The 22,396-nt window shown below is 45.9% G+C and overlaps 1 protein-coding gene across 1 annotated transcript in view; it reads right to left on the bottom strand.

The window, feature by feature from the left end:
* Positions 1 to 22,396, bottom strand: part of adamts18 (ADAM metallopeptidase with thrombospondin type 1 motif, 18) — a 66,606-nt gene that overhangs the window by 30,083 nt on the left and 14,127 nt on the right. The window contains exons 7-15 of the mRNA XM_030378000.1: positions 11,847 to 12,006; positions 11,279 to 11,384; positions 10,433 to 10,570; positions 10,110 to 10,263; positions 9,079 to 9,174; positions 8,718 to 8,866; positions 5,684 to 5,856; positions 792 to 922; positions 564 to 687 (exon numbers count right to left, since the gene is read on the bottom strand). Coding sequence (XP_030233860.1) covers positions 564 to 687; positions 792 to 922; positions 5,684 to 5,856; positions 8,718 to 8,866; positions 9,079 to 9,174; positions 10,110 to 10,263; positions 10,433 to 10,570; positions 11,279 to 11,384; positions 11,847 to 12,006 — 1,231 coding nt within the window. The remainder of the gene's footprint in view (positions 1 to 563; positions 688 to 791; positions 923 to 5,683; positions 5,857 to 8,717; positions 8,867 to 9,078; positions 9,175 to 10,109; positions 10,264 to 10,432; positions 10,571 to 11,278; positions 11,385 to 11,846; positions 12,007 to 22,396) is intronic.

Consider the following 22,396-nt stretch of genomic DNA (forward strand, 5'->3'; position numbering starts at 1 on the left):
AAAACTAAATCGCTATTTTAAACCACTTAAAAGGCTAGAAGTAGCCCGACACTTCTTTGGTAGTATAATAAGGGTCTTAACATATAAAACGAGGCATTGAGAACATTGTAAGTGTACAGATCGTATATTAAAAATGACATTTTATACACACAATACCATCAGTAGATCACCCGTCGACGCCATTTTGTTTTCAAGACTCGATAGGTAGATTGACGAACACAGAGATTGTGACAGCCGTCAGCAAAATGCAAGCTCTGTGTTCGCCAATCTACTTATCGAGTCTTAAAAACAAAATGGCGTTGACGGGTGATCTACTGATGGTATTGTGTGTATAAAATGTAACACACGTTTTGATAGAATCAGCTAAAATCAGCCAACTGAAGAAAGCATCTATATGCGGTTTTTGTGCTCCAACGTTTCAACTCGTTATCATACAAAACATATCCCAAATCCATTTTACACCGGAATTACACTTTAAGGGGCATTATGAGGTATAAGGGGCATTAGATGGTATAAGGGGCATTAGGAAGGTCTAAGGGGCATTAGGAGGTCTAAGGGTATACCGTTGGCGCGGTGCTGGAGTGTGTAGCGGCCGGTAAAGAAGTGGCAGGTGTTGTTGTCTCCCTTGCAGACTCCACAGGCGTCCAGGGAGGCCTTGGACCCAAGCATCTGGTCACAGCCCACAGCCTACACACACACACACACACAAACACACACACACACAGGTTACACACACACACACACAAAATACACATGCACACACACACACGCACGCTGCAGCCCCCACGGACCTCACAGGCGCCATCGATGCAGACGTCTCTCTGGTTCTCAGAACAGGAGGTGCCATCCTGGACCTTGCTGGACATGGCGAAGAAGAAGTCAAAGTCCTCGGTGATGCAGTACAGCTTACAGACGTCCTCCTCTGTGGAGGAACAGGAGAGAGAGCGTCAGCAGGAGGGAGAGAGCGTCAGCAGGAGGGAGAGAGCGTCAGAAGGAGGGAGAGCAACAGAAGGGAGAGAGCATTAGCACAGAACAAACAGAGAAACTAATGGAACAACTTGGGCCATCACCAGGAATGTTTTTGTATTTTCGGGTTGATGATGATACTTGTGTATACGACGGCTGGCTTTCCATGGATAAGCGAAGATTTAAAGGTCAGATCAGGTGATAGAGACAGGTCACCTGATCTGAGCTGACCGTTGGTGAAGCAGGCGGGAGGGACTCCCAGTTCATAATCAACCTGCGTTACGCCACAGCGCAAAAGGTACGTGCTGCTCTCATACTTCTCCTTCTCCCTCCCTCTCTTCTTCCGAATGCTGATAACAAGTGGAGCTAGGAAGCAGGCAGATCAGTGGCTGAGTCGTCCAACGGGCCTGCGGGGGGGTGGGGGGGAGTGGCGACAAGTCTTGGAACGACCATGACATTAGCATCAGAGCTCTCTGATAACGAGCCTCCAGCCTTTCTCATCCAACAGTAGCCGACAGAAAATGATTGTGAGCTGGTTGGCTTTGGCCAAGCAGTTTTTTTAGACTTGCAGGGAAAGAGACGAGCATACGCCTGCAGCCTGCAGATTCACTTCATGTTTATTCAGTGATGCACCTCCTGCTAGATTCAATCAATAAAACCAAATCGCTTCAAGTTTAATTAATATAATACAGTTCAGGAGGAATGGGGATCCAGAAATAGCAGAAATGGCAGCACATCTCCCAAATAATATATAGACAGTATATATACACATATATATATCTATACACTGTATATATATTATTTTGGAGATGTGCTGCCATTTCTGCAATACACACACATATATATATATATGTGTGTACATATATATATATATATATATATATATGTACACACACATATATATGTACACACACATATATATATATATATATATATATATATATATATATATATATATATATATTAGAGCTGTCAAGCGATTAAAATATTTAATCATGATTAATCGCATTAATGTCATAGTTAACTCGCGATTAATCGCGATTAATCGCAAATTATTTTTCTATGCTAAATATCCCTTGATTTTTTTGTCCCATAATTCTTCTCATTTTAATTCTCTTATCAACATGGTGAAGTGCATCGGCTTGCCTTGTGCAAATGATTTTTTATTGATAACAACATTGGCATATACACTGATCAAAACAGGACGATACAAAAAAAGAGCCTATAGTGCAATTAAACGACTGCTTTGAACAAATGTCATTTGAACATAGCAGTCAGGCTACTGCTTCTTTGTTTTGAGCCAAAAAAAAAAAAAAAAAAAAAAGTTTTTTTTTTTTTTTATATAAAATAATTGCGTTAATCGCGCGATAAAAAATCTAACGCCGTTAAATTTGGTTTGCGTTATGCCGTTAATAACGCGTTTAACTGACAGCTCTAATATATATATATATACATATATACACATATACACATATATATAAATACATACACACACACACACACGCACACACATATATATAAACACACACACACATACACACATATATATATATTAGTGCTGTCAGTTAAACGCGTTATTAACGACGTTAACGCAAACCAATTTTAACGGCGTTAATATTTTTATCGTGCAATTGACGTAATTCTTTTATAAAAAAAAAGAATAAAAAAAAAGAAGCAGTAGCCTGACTGCTATGTTCAAGGCAGTATGTTTGTATGTTCATAGTTTAATTGCACTATAGGCTTTTTTTTGTATCGTCCTGTTTTGATCAGTATATGCCAATGTTGTTATCAATAAAAAAACATTTGCACAAGGCAAGCCGATGCACTTCTCCATGTTGATAAGAGCATTAAAATTAGAACAATTAATGGGACAAAGAAATCAAGGGATATTTAGCATAGAAAAAACATTTGTGATTAATCGGGATTGCTCGCGATTAATCGTGAGTTAACTATGACATTAATTATTTTAATCGCTTGACAGCACTAATATACGTATATATATATATATAATATTATATATATATGGGATATGTTCCTTGGCAGGTAAATCTTACTGAGAGAGATGTGAGAATATTCTGTGAATAAGATGAATAAGGAGCCAATTCCTTTGTTTTAATTTAATTTCCGTTTTCTCTCTGTGTGTGTGTGTGTGTGTGTGTGTGTGTGTGTGTGTGTGTGTGTGTGTGTGTGTGTGTGTGTGTGTGTGTGTGTGTGTGTGTGTGTGTGTGTGTGTGTGTGTTATTAATTGATGACTAATTAATTGATTGGTGCCTGCTGGGTGTGCCCTATAGGAGGTCCTTCTCCTCAAGGGGAAAGGACCTTTGGCCTTGGCGGGGCTGGCTGGAAAAGCATAATGTTTTAGCCCTTGCGTATCTTACATGTCATGTTAAGATTTCAACAATAATTTTTACTTTGAATTTGTTTGAATTAGGCCCCGTCCACACGAAGCCGAAACGGGCGAAACCATTCCAGTTTCGATCTATCCGGTTTCGGAGTATCTCCGTAAAGACGAAGTCAAGCGAAACCGGGTAGATCTGTAGAAACGCTGTAGTACACATGCCAGGCCCATAAGGGGCGCTGCTTCTGCTACGGAAATCCAGAATAAAATTAAATAAGAAGAAGAGGCGAGCATGCGCATAAAGGCTGCACCCCCGAACCACTAACACAAACAAACAGTCAGTCAACAGTCTCAATAAATAATGGCTTAGCCACCCAACAAGGGACATGATCTGCTGCAGAACGATTACAAGCCTGTACTCCGCCATCATCTTTGTTGTTGTGAGTTCTGAGACTCTGCGGGCTTAACAGTCATTGGCTAGAGCAGTCAGACTCAAGTAGCGGCCCGCGGGCCTTTTGTGGCCCGCGGGGTGTCTATTAATGGCCCTCGAGCTGTTTTGAAAAGTTTTTTTAATTATAAAAAAATAAAAATAAAAAATCGTGCTGGGCGCTCTTATTTTGAAACCGCGCGCCGCGATCTCAATACGAGGCTGGGGGTTGCAACGATAAACAGATAGCACTCCAGCCCACAGACCGCTACAGCCCTCCCAAACTCGAGGCAGACAGTCCATCTCAGCAGCAGTCAAGGCCGATTTAGGGTCGTTTTAGACGCAGAGACGTAAGCACGTAATTTACACAAGGGACTTGTTTTAGACAAGTTTTGATTTACGGTTCCTTTAAGGTTCCTTAAGGATTGCGCGTGTTGCAAGGGGATTCTCCGCCAGAACAGTAGGGGGAGCAACGAACGAATCTGTGGGCGTGGAAGTGGAAATCGCTGGCTTGTTTATATTTATAATTATCATAATTCGTTCTTGTGTTTTCTTCTTCTCCTTCTTCAAAATTCTTCATTCGCTTCTGTCACGGCCTTTTAAAAATGGCGCTATTATGCTGTAAAACCGGAAATGTGAGACTCCTGAAAGGATGTGGTTAGCTGGCCAATCACAGTCTTTGCGAGCTGCGTAGGGCCGTAGTGTTTTAGTCGCATAGTCAGGAATTTTGGCCGATGCACTTAAGCACGTAAGGGGGGATATTTTACCGCGCAAGGGGGGGTTATGTATCTTACGTGCTTACGCGTTACGTCTAAAACAGAGCATATATCGGCCTCAGTCACACGTATACCGACCGGCCCCTTGAGTCACTGAAAAAAAAAATTGTGGCCCCTCATCATTTCTACTTGAGTACCCCTGGGCTAGAGGGTCGAGGGGTGTGGCGATGATGTCATGGTTTACGGTTTCAGTCGGTTTCAGGCGTCCACACGAATCCAAAACGAAACCGGGTAGATTTGAAACCACCTCCGAGGGTGGTTTCAGAAGTTTACGGTTTCGGTCAGTGGATTCGCCGGCTTCGTGTGGACGGAAGGCCGAACCGTACAAGACCTTTGCGGTTTCGCCATGAAATCGGCTTCGTGTGGACGGGGCCTTAGAATTAGAAGCGACTCATGAATAAATGAAGACACTTTCTTTTTTAACCAACTCTCGACATTCTTTTTTTTGTGCAAGACATCAAGCTTCTATCATATATATATGATACATATAGTCAGCACCAGAGTGATCTACACCAGGAACAAGGACAAGGAAATCTTAGTCACTATAAGATGTGAGAAAGACCATCTGTTGGACGTCACTGAGCAGAATCAACCAGTTCATTAAGAAGAGCAGAATCAAACAGTTCATTAAGCAGCAGAATCAACCAGGTCATTAAGAGGAGCGGAATCAACCAGTTCATTAAGAGGAGCAGGATCAACCAGTTCAGTAAGAAGCAGAATCAATCAGTTCATTAAGCAGCAGAATCAACCAGTTCATTAAGCAGCAGATCAACCAGTACAGTAAGCAGCAGAATCAACCAGTTCATTAAGCAGCAGAATCAACCAGTTCATTAAGAGGAGCAGAATCAACCAGGTCATTAAGCAGCAGAATCAACCAGTTGATTAAGCAGCAGAATCAACCAGTACAGTAAGCAGCAGAATCAACCAGTTCATTAAGCAGCGGAATCAACCAGTTCATTAAGCAGCGGAATCAACCAGTTCATTAAGCAGCAGAATCAACCAGTTCATTAAGAAGAGCAGAATCAACCAGTTCATTAAGCAGCAGAATCAACCAGTTCATTAAGAGGAGCAGAATCAACCAGTTCATTAAGCAGCAGAATCAACCAGTTCATTAAGCGGTTCAGAACCAATGTGTCCAATGGGGTGTGCATGCGTATGTTCCCGTGGGTCACCTACGGTCCACTTTGGTGTAGGGCCTCCACCTGTAGAACCAGCCCCTGAAGGGCTTGCTGTTGTACGCGGCGCACTGCTGGGCCCGGAAGCCCGGGGCCCCGGGGGGGCACGGCCGCAGGCTGCACAGCTGGTTCACACGGGCCCCGCCCAGGCAGAACCTCCCGTCATTCTGGGGCCTGTAACAGGCACCAGACAGGGGGGAGAGGTGGGAGGAAGGGGGGAGGGAGAGAGACAGAGAGAGAGAGGGGGGAGGGAGGGAGGCAGACAGAGGGGGAGGCAGAGAGACAGAGAGAGGGGGGGATGAGAGAGACAAAGGGTGGAGAGAGAGACACAGAGAGACAGAGGGTTAGTGGGAGCAACAGAGTCAAGTGTGAAGACTTGCACTTTAGAGGCTGAATGACATATAGTGGACATTAAATCATTCTATTTATAACTAGTCTAACTAGTCCCTCTACCCAAGCCTTCTCAAAACTAAAGACCAGATATAAACTAACTAGTCTAACTAGTCTCTCTCCTCCAACATGTAAACTAACTATTCTAACTCGTCTCTCTACTCCAACATGTAAACAAACTAGTCTAACTAGTCCCTATTCTCAGGCCTTGCTCACCCTAGCCAGGGATAACATCTCAGACTCCAGCAGAGAAGATGAAATGGAGTTATTTACTGTGTACTTAAACACAAGGCGGGCATGGTTCAAGAACACACTCACATATCAGCACTATCTGGCCACACATGGACGTTTATGCATAATCACCCAACACACACACACACACACACTAAGACTCTTTAACTCATGCAAGAACGCACACAGTCTCTGAAACCCTGCTGATCAAGCAGCTCGTTAAAGCTTTATAATGACTAACTGAAACAAGCCGAGGTGGACCAGTAAACTGAGGTAAGGAAAGTCCTCCTCCCAGTGCTCCTTATGACCTGCAGGCTGAAATCACCCCCCACCGTGCCTTCGCACACATTGGTTCAATCTTTTCAACACTTGTTTGTGCTGGTTAGGCCTCACATCCTATATCCTCAGGACAGTGAGAACAGTCACACAGGATCGGATCATGTGATCTCAGCTCTGGGCCGTGGTGGTCCTGGTCAGAGGTCTCGTCCTTGTTCTGCGCAGGCTGGAGTCTCTCTGCGCCCACGGACATGACAGCGGCGACAGAGGGTCGTAGACAGGGACAAGAGCAGTCAATAGCAGTGATGGTGAATGGCGGTTTGATTTTTGTTTCAACTCATTGAACCATCTCCCTTGATTCTAACGACTCCATACCTCTCACACACAAACTAAAGATCTTAAAAGACGTCGGCGTCGGAGGGGCCGGTTTATTCAACCATGAGACGCAGATCAGAGGTCCCCTCGTCCTCATCCATGCTGCTCAGACACGTCCATCAGTGGCCACCCACACAGAGACGGTGTGGGAGTCCCCTGTCCTTTAAACCGGACGACAAGGCATCCCTAGAAGCAGTGGGATCCCTCTCTGGCGCCCCTACCTCCTACTGGGGGACTTTGTATGAGAAGCAGGTCAAGAGTGCAGACCCTAATCTCCTGTATTATGCTTGTGAGGATTAAGTGGGGTGCTTTGATCTAACAGGTGGTCTGGTGATGGAGTCGGAGAGGTGGTGGTGTGAAGGGTGGTGATGTAGGCGGGGTGGGGGCTGGGCACGGGTCATGGAGGAAGCAAGGAGGGATTCTCGTCTGTGTCTGGGAGCAAAGTGTGGGGTAAAGCACAGGGCAAAAGATTCAGAGCTGCCTCGCTAACCTCCCATCTTCTTTTGGAGCTGGGTACTGGAGACCAGCAGTTCACAGCACGCCCCCGTAATAAATGCCCTGGATCTGTGTCGACTTTACGGTTAACCTTCTTCCGTAGTGCGGCCTCGCATGGGTTTATTTCCATCTACACTCAGGTGTCTGGGTCCACCTGCAGGCCCAGAGGTTCAGCATTAGGACCAGTACCTTTCTCCTACAATCTATACATGGATCCATTACTGTTTATCCTTTCGCCCTATTCTCTCCTCCCTCCACCGGATTCCAATTAACGGCAGGACAGATTTAAAAGTGCTCCTGCTTACCTATTAAACCCTGCACAGAGAGGAGGAGGAGGAGGAGGGAGGGAGGAGGAGGATAAGTTTCAGTAACAGAGGTATTGAGGGTCAGCTGAATGCTGTCTTTTGGGGTGACTGATTGAGGAAGCTGCACTTTCAGCGCAGATGGAGTACCAGCGTGTGGTTAATTAGATTAGATAAACTTTAATGTCTGTTTACACAGAAATTTGTCTTGCATTACACATATCTTCAATCCTCATAACAAGAAAAGATATAAAAACAGCAAATAAAAACATTTACAGAGTCAGGGGTCTCACAGTCTAATAAATTAAAGGCTATAGATGTCTCTGGGGTGTGTAAAGTGATGTTTGGAGTGTGTAGTGTGTTTGCATGTGAGATGTATGTGGAGTCTACTTAACTCTTCTCTAGTCACGTTTCCATCTAAAAGGTGAAGAAAGCTCGCAAAAAAGAAATTTGAATTAGGTGCGTTGTGGTAGGAGCGGAAAACTACACACATTCAGGGCTTGTTGTATCCTTTTGATAAAATGCACTCTCTTAGATCCTGATATATAGTGGAATTGCGTTGTTGTTTTCCATCTAAAATAGCTGTAATGATTTTTCTTCGATGAGAGCAAGGAAGAGTTTTACCTCTTCAGCTGTCCACATCTATTATTCACATTGGCCATCTGTTCCATGGACGTATTTACATTGTACATATTTATAATTAGAAATTTGCCCCAGCCTTTATACCACAGATACTATAGGGTATTTTGTACTGTTTGTGTACTGTGTAGTTTAAGAAGTTTGTGTACTGTGTAGTTTAAGAATTTTGAAAACTCAGTTACCGTGTTTATTTTTTGAAATGCCGAATAAATGCATTTTATTTTCAAACTCAAGAAGAATCGTTTGAAGAATCATGATTTCAATCTTGACCAAAAAAATTGTGATTCTCATTTTTTCCAAAATCGAGCAGCCCTAGAATGAGGTTACCTGGGGTTGGTGCAGGAGCGCTCTCTGGACATGGCTCCGCCCCCGCATGTCCTGGAGCACTTGGACCACTGGGACCAGCCGGACCACTGGCCGTGGACCGGGCGGGTCCCCAGGTCGCCGTACCGTACGCACTGGCCCCTCCGGCACCACTGAGGGAGGGCGGGAGGGGGAGAGAACAAACAAAAGATTATAAAAAAACGAACACACACACATAAGCGCCACAATGCACCTGAACCGCTGCTGGCGGAAGTGGTGTCATGTGTCTCTGTGGAAGTCTGTCCAGGGGGGGTGGAGGACAGGGGGGGTTGGAGAGGTGGAGGACAGGGGGGGGGTGGAGAGGTGGAGGGTAACAGACGCTCACCGTGTTCGCTCCGCAGGCCGTGCCCTCCGCTGCCGGCATGAACTTGGTCTCACAGCGATGGCCCGCACGGTGGCACCAGAGGGACTTACAGATGTCCTGCAGACAGACAGACACCTTAGACATGGACCCAGACACAACTCAAACATTGACCAACACACATTAGACATGGACCTACAGACACACCTCTGACATGGACCTACAGACACCTTAGACATGGAACCACAGAGAGTATTCAGACAAAATCTATTTTTGTTAGAAAGGAGTTGTGTCGCAGCAGTTATGATGTAGATAAATAGCACACAGCAAATAGTTGTGCAGAATGGATCTCATACAGACTTACAGACCCACGGCTGTCCCAATGAAAGGGCTTGTTTACAGATGTTAGCAGTAATCAAAGGTAACAGATGTTAACAGTAACAAAGGTATGTGCGTCTACACGTTTGTGTCCATGTGTGTGTTCATGTGATTGTCAATGTGTGTGTCCATGAGTGTGTAGCAGGGGTAATGGTGCTTGTCATGTCGTTGAGCAGCATTAGGGTCTCAGCTGAATGACTTGAGGTTCGTCAGTCTTTGTGTGGAGCCAGAAGGCCCCCAGACCCGGGGTCCACCACCAATCAACGGCTTCATTGACCAACTGCAGACTCCCCTACGAGTCTTTGGCAGCCATGCAGTGAACACATCCCCTCTCAACCACGGCTGGGCCCGGGGTTCCAGGGGACATCAAGAGGGCCCCTGGCTGCACAATGTCAGAAAGACTGCTGACCGGTCCCCACTAACCAACCCTAACGCTAAGCCTGGTCGGAGCCCCAGCAGTAATAAAAAGATTTACATGTGAATGTGCCCCAAACTGAATAAAGCTCTACACAAAGGCTTATACAAAGACTATTAGGCGATGGTAGTGCATTCATAAGATGGAATGCTTTTGATGGGGGTCAAATTTGGATTTAGCCAAGGTTATGCAAATGATGCATGAAATGAAGTCAGGTTGGCTCTGTTTGAATTGAGTTTGAGTGAATGAATGAGATCCCCACCTTGACGAAGTCCAGCCTGCAGAGCTTAGCCGTGGAGCCGAACTGCCACCTGCACTGGGTGTCGGCGTCGTACAGCTGGCCCGGGAGCTGCTGGGGGGGCAGGAACTGCCCCCCCCGCTGGGGCGCATCCCCCAGACACGAGGCCTGGGCCGTCCTGGAACCAACACACCGTCTGAGTGAGGGGGGGCTATAGGGGAGGGGGGGGCAGCGTGAGGACCCACCCCGGGGGGGGGGGGTCTGTGAGGACCCAACCCAGGAGGGGGTGGAGAGGACCCAACCCATGAGGGGGGGTGCTTTGTGGACGGGGGGGTGTGAGGACCCACCCCAGGAAGCGGCTGAGGTAGTGCCGGCTGCAGCTGGACCAGCTGAAGACCCCGTTGTTCCCGGCCAGCGTGGGGGACATGATGTTCCCCTCAGACTTACGGCACGGGTTCCCCTCGCCATCATGGATCATCCCAAAGCTGGATGAGAGAGAGATAGATAGAGAGATGGGGGGAGGGAGAGAGAGAGAGAGAGAGAGAGAGAGAGAGAGAGAGAGAGAGAGAGAGAGAGAGAGAGAGAGAGAGAGAGATGGGGGGAGGGAGAGAGAGAGAGAGAGAGAGAGAGAGAGAGAGAGATGGGGGGAGGGAGAGAGAGAGAGAGAGAGAGAGAGAGAGAGATGGGGGGAGGGAGAGAGAGAGAGAGAGAGAGAGAGAGAGAGAGATGGGGGGAGGGAGGGAGAGAGAGAGAGAGAGAGAGAGAGAGAGAGAGAGAGAGAGAGAGAGAGAGAGAGAGAGAGAGAGAGAGAGAGAGAGAGAGAGAGAGACAATCAGAGGACTTCAGTTCACTATTCAATCCACAATAACCCTCAAAATTACTACATTCAATATTCAGCTTTAGCTGTATCGATAAAGGTGACCGACGGTGTCAGAGGTAGTTAGTTTGACAACAGTGAGACAATAGTGTGACGACAGTGATGTCAGATTGAGACCACAGTGAGACGATAGTGATGTCAGAGTGTGACGACAATGACGTCAGGGTGAGACCACAGTGAGACGATAGTGATGTCAGAGTGTGACGACAATGACGTCAGGGTGAGACCACAGTGAGACGATAGTGATGTCAGAGTGTGAGGATAGTGATGTCACAGTGTGACAGCAGTGATAGTGAGGTTGAACTACAACACATACTTGTGTCCGGACTCGTGGGCGATGGTGAAGGCCAGGCCAAGCCCCGTGTCCTCGTTGATGGTGCAGCTGCGGTACTTGCTGCACATGCCGCTGATGGGGGCGAAACCTGGACAGGGTGGAGGACAGGAAGTGAAATACTGTGAGGGAGACGGATAGAGTGAGGCCGAGGTTAGGGTTAGGGTGAGGGGGAGGGTGTGGGTTACAGTTACGGTGAGGGTGAGGTTAGGGTGAGGGTGAGGGTTACGGTTAGGGTGAGGGTTACAGTGAGGCTGAGGGTGAGGGTGAGGGTGAGGATGAGGGTTACGGTGAGGGTGAGGGTTTCGGTGAGGGAGAGGGTAAGGGTGAGGTTGAGGGTCACGGTGAGGGTGAGGGTTACGGTGAGGGTAAGGGTTATGGTGAGGGTAAGGGTGAGGGTTACGGTGAGGGTGAGGGTTATGGTGAGGTTTAGGGTGAGGGTAAGGGTTAGGGTGAGGATTAGAGTTAGGGTTAGAGTTAGGCTGAGGGTTAGGATGAGGTTTAGGGGTATGGTGAGGGTTACGGTTAGGGGGATCTGTGTTCTAAAGCGCACCCAGGGTGTCACAGGGCTCGTTCTTCCAGGAGCAGATGTCCAGCCCTGTGAGGAGCACGGCGTGGTCGTGGCGACGGCCGCCCTTCCCCACCAGGCCAGACTGCCACTGGCAGAAACTGTTCAGAGACTGGTCCGCATGGTGAGAGAGGGACAGCCCCAGCTAATGGAGAGAGAGAGAGAGAGAGCGAGAGAGAGAGAGAGGGAGAGGGAGAGGGAGAGAGAGAGAGAGAGAGAGAGAGAGAGAGAGAGCGAGAGAGAGAGAGAGAGAGAGATGTTTCACTAGAGCTCCACTCAAAATTACAAATTACGGATGTTGATAGCTTTTTAAATTGAGATAAACTTAAAAAATGACCAACCAACTTGAGCACAGCAGCTAATGGAAGAAAGACAGCCGATTTGGAAGACAGGAAAAACCAAGAGGAGAGCCCATCAGGCAGGCTGCTAGCAGAAGAGAGGTAGGAAGCTAAAAATAAACCTCAAAACAGCGACGACAAAACAAAAAGGACAAACTGTATGGATAAATTATATCGGGACCTACAGAAGTCGTAACCCTTACCCTTTTTGAAGATAGGACTGAAGCCCAAAAGTTAATGTCATCTTTTTGAAGGTAATTTAAGCTGAAGGCTACCATGCTACCTAAAATCGTGGCTGATGCAACATCAACCCCTGATGACACATCTGCCACCCACTAAAAAGCCTGACAGAGACCACAAATCAGAACCCAACAGACATTAATAATAATACAAAGATGGAGAAGACCCAAGAAGAAGAGAGCTGCTCCACACTGGACACACCCCCTCAGAACGATGCCACAGACGAGCCTCACCTGATGGACCACTCACTCATGGAAATGAGGGATCGCTTCACCCAGATGGAGATAAGGTAAGTTGAGCTTGAACAACAGCTTAACACCCTCCAATCAGCACAGACCACAGTCCAGCCTACCACACACAGGAAGAATGGAGAAAGAGACATGTCTGTTCTCTGGACCCTACGGAGAGAACTCCAAGACAAAGAGGAGACAAGGATAGCAGAGATGAGCCAGCTGAATGAGGTGGTTCAGAAGCTTTTGGAGGAAGCCAGGAAGCTGATCTGCAACAAGCAACCTGCAAGAGGGCCCTCCACAAACGACCTTCGAAGCAAGCAAGAAGGTGTGTCCACAGCCCTTAAGAGGGTGATGGAGAAAGCTGCCTCCACATTCCCTGACGCAAAAGTGGTCATCTCTACCCTGCTGCCCAGACAAGACTTCAACCCTGTTCTCCTCCAAAGGGTGAACGCCTCAATATCCAGAGACTGTGCCTTGAAAACCAACGTTTTCCTTGCACACCACCCCACCCTGGAGCAGCACAGCCTCTACGACCAGGTACACATCTACAGGTCAGAGGTCCCGACCTTTGCAAAGACGCTAAAGGAAGTTGCTCTCAACCGCCAGCCCAACACATCACACAGGACTAGCAGAGCCATGGGCATCCCACCCAGACCCACGTCCAGAGGCCCCCCTGCATCCAGACCGCCCCCTCGCCCCAGAGGACCCCTCACTCCAAAAAGACCCCTTCCCCCCAGACCACATCACCACGAGCCGTCCACCCACACTCACACACCCTGGAGCTACCAGCCCAGGCCCACGCCCCTTCTGCCTACTCCCAGGCTGTGAGCAGGGGAAACAGCCCATCCCGAGACCGTAGCATACACAGGATGCTCAGTGAGCTCTCCACGTTCCTGATCCAGAACTAAACTACTGGACCATCAAACACAAGACACCATGGAACACAAAGCTATTTCATCCTGGAATATACAAGGCCTGAGGTCGACTGTCTTTGGTCTGAAAAGCAGAAACCTAGACTTCATCAAGGAAATCCGAAATACAGACATTGTCATCCTCCAAGAGACCTGTTGTAGAGGAGATGGTCCCACTGGCTGCCCTCTAAACTAAAGAGAGCTGGAGGTACCATCCACCAAACTACCAGGGGTGAAACAAGGAAGAGAATCGGGAGGTATTTTAATTTGGTACAAATCCGAACTCACCAACTCTGTTAAATTAATCAAAACAGGGCAATTCTACATCTGGTTAGAGATGGACAAGGGACTTACCGCATCAGAAGAAAATATCCTCCTGTGTGCAACATATATCCCACCACTAGAATCCCCATACTACAACGAGGAAAGCTTCTCTATACTAGAGGAGGCGATCAACCACTTCCAGTCCCATGGTCATATTCTAATTTGTGGAGACCTCAATGCCAGGACGGGACAGGGGCCTGACACCATCAACACACAGGGAGACAAACACCTACCAGGAGACGAGACCATCGCCTCCCCAAAGTGTCCTGCCAGACATAACTACAACAAAACTTCAAACAAACATGGACTACAACTATTACAGCTGTGCCGCACCCAGGGACTGTACATCGCCAACGGTAGATCCCGCGGAGACCCCTATGGAAGGTACACCTACAGCTCATATATCGGCAGTAGTACTGTAGATTATTTTATCACAGACCTTAGGCCTAGGTCTCTAAGAGCTTTCACAGTCAGCCCCTTAACATCACTATCAGACCACAGCAAAATCACAGCCTACCTACATAGACAAACACCTAACCAAGATGCATAAAACCAAACAAACTAAACACTATAAACAAATGCTATATGGAAGAAGAGCAGTGTCGAAACATATCAGAACACCATAAAGCAAAAACACATTCAGACACTTCTAGATAACTTCCTAGACAAAAACTTTCACTGCAACAAAGAAGGGATCAACATGGCAGTAGAAAGCCTTAACAACATATTTGACACCTCAGCCTTACAATCAAACCTGAAGGTCTCAAACAGTCAATCTAGGAACAAAAACAACATTAACGATAAGTGGTTCGACGACGAATGCAAAAACACTAGAAAAACATTGAGAAACCTGTCAAATCAGAAACATAGGGACCCAGACAACAACAATATCCGTCTCCATTATTATGAGACCTTATAACAATACAGAAACACAATAAGGAGGAAAAAGGGACCAACATGATAGGAACCAGATAAACCAAATTGAGGAATCCATAGACTCAAACCATTTCTGGGAAAATTGGAACACACTTAACAAACGAAAACGGGAAGAATTAAGCAATCAAAATGGAGATTTATGGGTGAATCACTTCTCCAATCTCTTTGGCCCCATTGTAAAGAACAAAGAACAAACACATATACAAGATAAATTACAAACACTAGAATTAGTTATAAAAGATAATCAGAACCCACTAGACTCTCCAATCACATTAAAAGAACTACAGGACAAAATAAGTTCTCTTAAACTAAAAAAGGCATGTGGTGTTGATGATATTCTAAATGAAATGATTAAATATACAGATCTCAAATTCCAATTGGCAATTCTAAAACTGCTTAACAATGTTCTTAGCTCCGGGATCTTCCCCAATATTTGGAACCAAGGACTGATTAGCCCAATCCTCAAAAGTGGAGACAAATTTGACCCTAACCCTGCGTTCACACCAAAAGATGCATTTGCTGCCCGAACGCGTTGACGCCTGAGTTTTGCGGCGCGTCAAATCAAGTTTTGCGGCGCGTCAAACTTTTGCGGCGCGTCAAAAGTTGAAATATTTCAACTCGAGCAGCATTTGACGCGCCGCAAAATACGTGAACGCGCCCTTCGCCCGTGCCCGGCAGCGGGCACGGGCATGCCGCGCCGCAAATCAGATTTTGACGCACCGCAAATCAAGTTTTGCTGCCCGTTTTCTCGGCAGCAAATGCTGCGGCAGCAAAGCAGCAACGCGTCTCTACATTCACTTTGAATGGAATCACGACGCGCGTCAACTTTTTGCATCTTTTGGTGTGAACGCAGGGTAATAACTACAGGGGGGTCTGTGCCAACAGCAACCTCGGTAAAATTCTATGCATGATTATAAATAGCAGACTCCTTAACTTCCTGACTGACAATAATGCCATAAGCAAAAACTAAATTGGCTTCTGACCAAATTATCGTTTAACAGACTAGGGTTGCCGCGGTATACGGTATTACCGGTGTTACCGGTGTTGAGGCCAACACCGATTACTCGGTGTTGCACACCGGCAACACCGTTTTTTTTGTTGTTTTTTCAGTAATAAAAAACAAATTTAGTAAAAATGGATAATATAATTATAATTAAGAAAATTAAAATGTGTAGAATAGGCCACAGTTCTGCTCTGTGCGGGAGAATTGTCGCACCGAGAATTGACATGCTTCCTTAGACCGGTAACTAGGGGTGCAACGGATCAAAAAACTCACGGTTCGGATCGTTCCTCGGATCAGAGTCACGGATCTACGGAAGAGGATTAGGGCCACACATGTAAAAAAAATTAAGTTCTGACTTTATTCTCAGAATTCTGAGAAAAAAGTCAGAATTCTGACTTAATCTCAGAATTCTGAGAATAAAGTCAGAATTCTGACATTAATCTCAGAATTCTGAGATAAAAAGTCAGAATTCTGACTTTAATCTCAGAATTCTGACTTTTTTCTCAGAATTCTGAGAAAAAGTCAGAATTCTAACATTAATCTCATAATTCTGACTTTAATCTCAGAATTCTGAGAAAAAAGTCAGAATTCTGACTTTAAAGTCAGAACTACGCGTATCTGTAAGGACCAACCTCCGTGGGAGAGACACTTTGCTTTATGCAGTAGGAGGAAACCTATGGAAAGCCAAGAAGGCCACAATCCGGCCCTAGAATGGCGCGGTAAAAGTGCAAGAATTCCGTACGGAATCCGTACGGAACTAATAGCCGCGGCTATTAGTCATATTGAGATGGCAGTGTGCGAAATAGCCTACCCGTCAATATTCGGGGATGCCCTCATCCCCAGATTGTTCTCGATATGCAGTAGCCAGCTAGGCCATAACATTACAATATTTCATGGATGCAAGCAAGCCAAGACAATCAATCTATATCTATAGCCTACATGACAACACACACACACACACACACACACACACACACACACACACACACACACACACACACACACACACACACACACACACACACACACACACACACACACACACACACACACACACACACACGCACGCACACACGTTAAACACACTGGTAAAGCAATAGGAGCCTGCATTGGCTAAAGTTGTTGGGATGCACGTTATTTTATAACAGGGAGGGGCAAAGTTGTGCATTACAATGCAAACACGACAATAATTGGCACCGTTCTAGCGCACTCAGAAGAACATGAACTGAATAAATGCCAGGTATATAGCATATCGGAGACGGGCACACAATCAGTGCATTTGCAAATGAGAGCCTGCAGTATGACCGATCTTGTGACATTATTTAACCATCCATCTACAGCTAATACGATCAGACAGATACATCATTGATCACATATAAGCCCACAACAAGCCCAACATCACCACGGCAGGTGCGGTCTCTCTCGCACATTCACACAATCACTCCAACTTCTCCAACTCCAAGGCAAAGCTGTTTCACTAAGACCACAAACAACCACAACTAACCAGCCTGCATATCCACAACAATGCACAACAATCAGTTCTATACATTGCGTCTATCTTCTGTTTGGCGCACATGGCTAATTTGCATACTTGCACAGGACTGTCGGCTCCGCTTGTCAAACAAATAGAACGTATTTGTGAATAAATGCTTTGAATTCTGAATACTGGACTTGGTGAGCTTGGTGAGTTGGCTATGGGACGTGCACTTTTACCGCGCCATTCTAGGGCCGAATTGTGGCCTTCTTGGCTTTCCATAGGTTTCCTCCATATGCATAAAGCAAAGTGTCTCTCCCACGGAGGTTGCCGTAGTTCTGACTTTAAAGTCAGAATTCTGACTTTTTTCTCAGAATTCTGAGATTAATGTCAGAATTCTGACTTTAATCTCAGAATTCTGAGAATAAAGTCAGAATTCTGACTTTAATCTCAGAATTCTGACTTTACTCTCAGAATTCTGAGAATAAAGTCAGAATTCTGACTTTAATCTCAGAATTCTGACGTTATTCTCAGAATTCTGAGATTAAAGTCAGAAGTCTGACTTTTTTCTCAGAATTCTGAGAATAAAGTCAGAACTTCATTTTTTTTTACATGTGTGGCCCTAATCCTCTTCCGTACGGATCGGATCATTTTTCGGATCAGCAAAAAAAAAAAAAAAATAGCGTTTGTGATTGCTTTAGCCCGGTCTGATTGTGGAGGAAGGGGCTGCTTAAATGCCGCGGTGATGAGCGGTTGTTGAGCCGCTTTCGGTTTCACTCCTGTCAGTGAAACACCGGGGTGATGTCGCTGTAAATGCGTGGCCATGCTCTATGTGTTTTTCTTTATGTTAGCAATCGCTATGTCAGCTACGTGTTACGTCTGTGTGGTAACCTAGGCGACAGGTTTGTGTGGCAGCGCGAGTATATGGAAACAGACGTAGCACTGGAGGCAGCAGTTATCGCGTTACAGTAGTCACCGAAGTCTAGCCTACTTTTATTTTCCATGCCCACTGTTCTTCATGTTGTACGCTGAGGACAATAAATCACAACGAGCCATAGGACTGTTTGCTTATTGAAAAGGGAACTGTTGCAGACTTTTACCCAGAGCGTGTTAGCTCTGTCCCTGGAACTAGCAGGAATGGTTACGGCTGTGTGTGGACTGAACATGCGCACAAATTTTTTTTTTCATAAATCAATCCGCGGATCATGTGTGTGCCGAACCGAAATAGATGATCCGAACGGATCACGGATCAATGATGATCCGTTGCACCCCTACCGGTAACCATAGCAATGCCGGTAAACAAACCCCGCGAAGCCCAATCTTATATAAAGAACGTTATAAGACGCCGAGAATTGGCGCGCTGCCAGCCGCTGTCACCGAGTGTGAGAGGAGAGTTGACGGAGAAGATGGCGGTTGACCTATAGTTTCAAAGTTAATACCGTTTATACCGGTAATACCGGTGTTGACACGAGCGTATTACTCGGTGTGAAAATGTCCACACCGCGGCAACCCTACAACAGACCATATATTCACATTAAGCAACCTCATTGACCACCAAATAAACCAAAACAAAAGAAGACTATTCTCCTGCTTTGTAGACTTTAAAAAAGCCTTTGACTCAATTTGGCATGATGGTCTGTTGTTTAAATTATTAGAAAGTGGTGTTGAAGGAAAAACTTACGACATCATAAAGTCCATGTACAAACAACAAATGTGCAGTTAAGATAGGAAAGAAACACACAGACTTCATCCCACAAAGCCGGGGTGTGAGACAGGGATGCAGCTTCAGTCCAACCCTGTTCAACATATACATTAAAGGTCCCATGACATGCTATTTTATGTATTCTTTAATATAGGTATTAGTGGGCAACTAACACAGTATTCAAAGACGTTCCCGAAATTCAGCCGTGGTGCAGAGTTACAGCCACTCCGAGCCAGTCGCACATTGAGCTTCCCCAAAATGCGCTGTTTTGGTGTCTGTAGCTATAATGCAAATGAGGAGGAGCGAGGCGGGTCAAGGTGGAGGGTTTGGCTCTGAGCAGCTTGCAGCCACGGTAATAATAATAATAATAAATTAAATTTATATAGCGCTTAATATGGTACTCTAATGCCGCTTTTCCACTGCATGGTACCAGCTCGACACGACTCGACTCGACTCAGCTCGCATTTTTTGCGTTTCCACCGCAAAAACATGGTATCTGGTACCTGAAGTGGCTGCTTTTTCTAGTACCGCCTCGCTCTAGGTTCCAAGCGGCTGAGCCGATGCTAAAAGGTGCCGTCGGCAGACGGCCGGCCACTGATTGGCCAGAGAGTGTGACGAAGTCACGAGAGCGACATGGCAACCATGCTGGTAACAGCCATAGCAGCGCCTCAGCCAACATATTCCACTTCTTCAACTTCTTCAACATGCCAGCTAATAATAGTAATGTTATCGATGTCCTCCATTGTTGTTATGTGGGTTCTGTCCATGTGTGGGTTGCGTAGGTGTTGTTTGCGTCGCGTACAAAAATACGTCACGGCCCTTTCGCGCAGCCGACCCCGCCCACGTCCAGGAGGTACTATTTGCGGTGGAAAACGACCCGTGCTGCTACCGTGTCGAGTCGTGTCGAGTCGTGTCAAGTCGTGTCGAGACGAGTCGAGTCGAGTCGAGCTACATGTGTGGTGGAAAAGCGGCATAAGACGGTACCATGCGCTCTGTTTACAGTGGATGTATCGCAATGGCGAGGCGCACACAGCCATGAGCCGTGTTCTGTAAATATTCTAGAACACACGGGAGTCCTGGAGCTCTATATCTAAATATTATCATATAGCTACATAGATATCTATATCATATAATATATATTATCAAATTATATTATATATTATCACGGCCAAAAGCTGTGTGAGCCGATATTATGAATCTCAAACGACTGCGTTGGGTTCTCCGACGTTCCAGGTTCTTCAACGTACACATCAATGTGAAGTAGACTGAACCGCGACAAGGAGGAGAAAGGGATTGTTGCCGGGCAGCGTTTAGGCACCTCCGCCTCTGGCGGAGGTGCCTAAGATGCTTTGTGAGTTTATGACGTCCTAAAAAAAGACATTCCAAACCTGCGCGCTTGAGCCTCGGTTTTTTCAAAAGGCGAGCAGAACGGCTAGTGCTCGTTTTACACCAAAAGCAAGTTTTAGCCACTGGGGGACCATAGGCAGGCTAGGGGAACTCATATTTATGTTAGAAAACCTCATAAAGTGAGATTTTCATGTCATGGGACCTTTAACCAACTAGCAAGGACATTAGAACAGTCTGCAGCCCCCGGCATAACACTGGTAGACACTAAAATCAAATGTCTGCTGTTTGCAGATGACCTGGTACTGCTGTCCCCAACCAAAGAAGGCCTAGGGCAGCACACTGTAAAAACGAAAACTTAAAATTGTTGGTCTCATTATGATTTCTGAGTAAAATGAATATAAAACATAAAGTATTCATGTCAACTGTGCAATGCAATTTAGTCTAACCAACAATGTTGAGTTTTGGGTCAAGAGTTGGGCTCACTGTAGTCTCTTTGTTAGCAAGACACACGGGTTTAAGTCAGACTCTGTCTGTGGCTGGGCCAACTACGGTGCAGTGCATTTCGACACAACCCCCCGGGGAGTCTGGGTATTCGTGATGCCAGTTGGGAAAAAGGGGTTATTGCCTTTTGTCAATTTGTTTCTTTTAGGTTAAGTTGGGTTAACGGGTTTGGGGTCTTTATTGTTTGTGTGTTGTTTATTGTGCGTAGTGTTGCCGCCACCCTTACCGAGACTTGCATGTCCGTTGGTTGGGTGTGCGGTGCGCTGTGTGTTGCGGGTGTGTGTTAAATAAAGGCAGCTCTCGGGATCGTGCGGTGTATGAGGCACGAGAGTTGCGTCACCGTTTAACCTGGGCTCCCTTCTCGTGCAGAACAAGTTTGACCATAATGTCAAACTTGTTCTGCACTTTGGTTTGCTGCATTTAGACAGCGATTCTCTGCTGCTGAACTAGCTACATGTTGCTTGTTCTATTGCCGTCTGGCATTCAGAAATGTAAAATGGAAGTTTCAAATTATTAATTTTAATAAAGTGAACTTAAAACTCGTTTTGCATTCTTTGAAATGTTTTTTTTTTTTAAATAATATTAACCTTAATTTGAAATATTAAGTTAACACCCCTGACTTATTTTTTTGAGTTTGTAAAATATAAAAATCTTAGTTGGTATAACTAACTTTCAAGTTTGTCTAAAGAAGAAAATGACCTTTTTGATGGGCTCAAAACTCAAAAATTGATTGCAGTAAGTTGCCTTGCAATTTTGAGTTTGCTCAACTTTTTATTTTTTACAGTGCACCTAGATCTTCTGCACAGCTTCTCTCAAACCTGGGCCCTAACAGTGAACCTTACTTACTTACTTACTTACTTACTTACTTACTTACTTCGGCCTTTAAGTTCCCAAAGGAACATAGGCCATCGACAAAACCCCTCCATCCTCTCCTGTCTTGGGCCCACCGTTCCAGTTGAGGCTAGGACAGCCCTTCTTTCTTCATTTCCTGTTCTGTGGTTCTTCTCCAGGTGGTTCTCGGTCTGCCTCTCTTCCTCTTGCCCTGTGGGTTCCAGGTTAGGGCTTGCTTCGTGAATGACTTCTGTCTTCTGAGTGTATGGCCTATCCACTTCCATTTCCCCCTCCGGATTTGGGTTTCTATTGTTTCTTGTTTGGTGAGTTCCCACAGGTTGGCGTTTGAGATGGTGTTGGGCCAGTAGATTCCCAGGAGGCGTCTGAGGCACCGGTTGGTGAAAGTCTGCAGCTTATTGAGTATGTTAGTGGTGGTCTTCCAGGTTTCAGAGCCATATAGAAGGGTGGACTTGACGTTTGAGTTGAAGATTTGTAGTTTGGTCTTGAGTGACAGGTTTTTCATCTTCCAGATATTGTTGAGCATGTTGAATGTTGCCCTTGCCTTTCCAATTCTGGCTCGGACGTCCTCCTCTGTACCACCATCCACAGAAATGATAGTCCCCAGGTATGTGAAGCTGGCTACTTCCTCTAGTTGGTTTTGGTTCATGGTTATGGGAGTGTTGTTGTTGCTGTTA

This window comes from Gadus morhua, chromosome 14 (genome assembly GCF_902167405.1).
Source record: "Gadus morhua chromosome 14, gadMor3.0, whole genome shotgun sequence".
Classification (NCBI taxonomy): Eukaryota; Metazoa; Chordata; class Actinopteri; order Gadiformes; family Gadidae; genus Gadus; species Gadus morhua.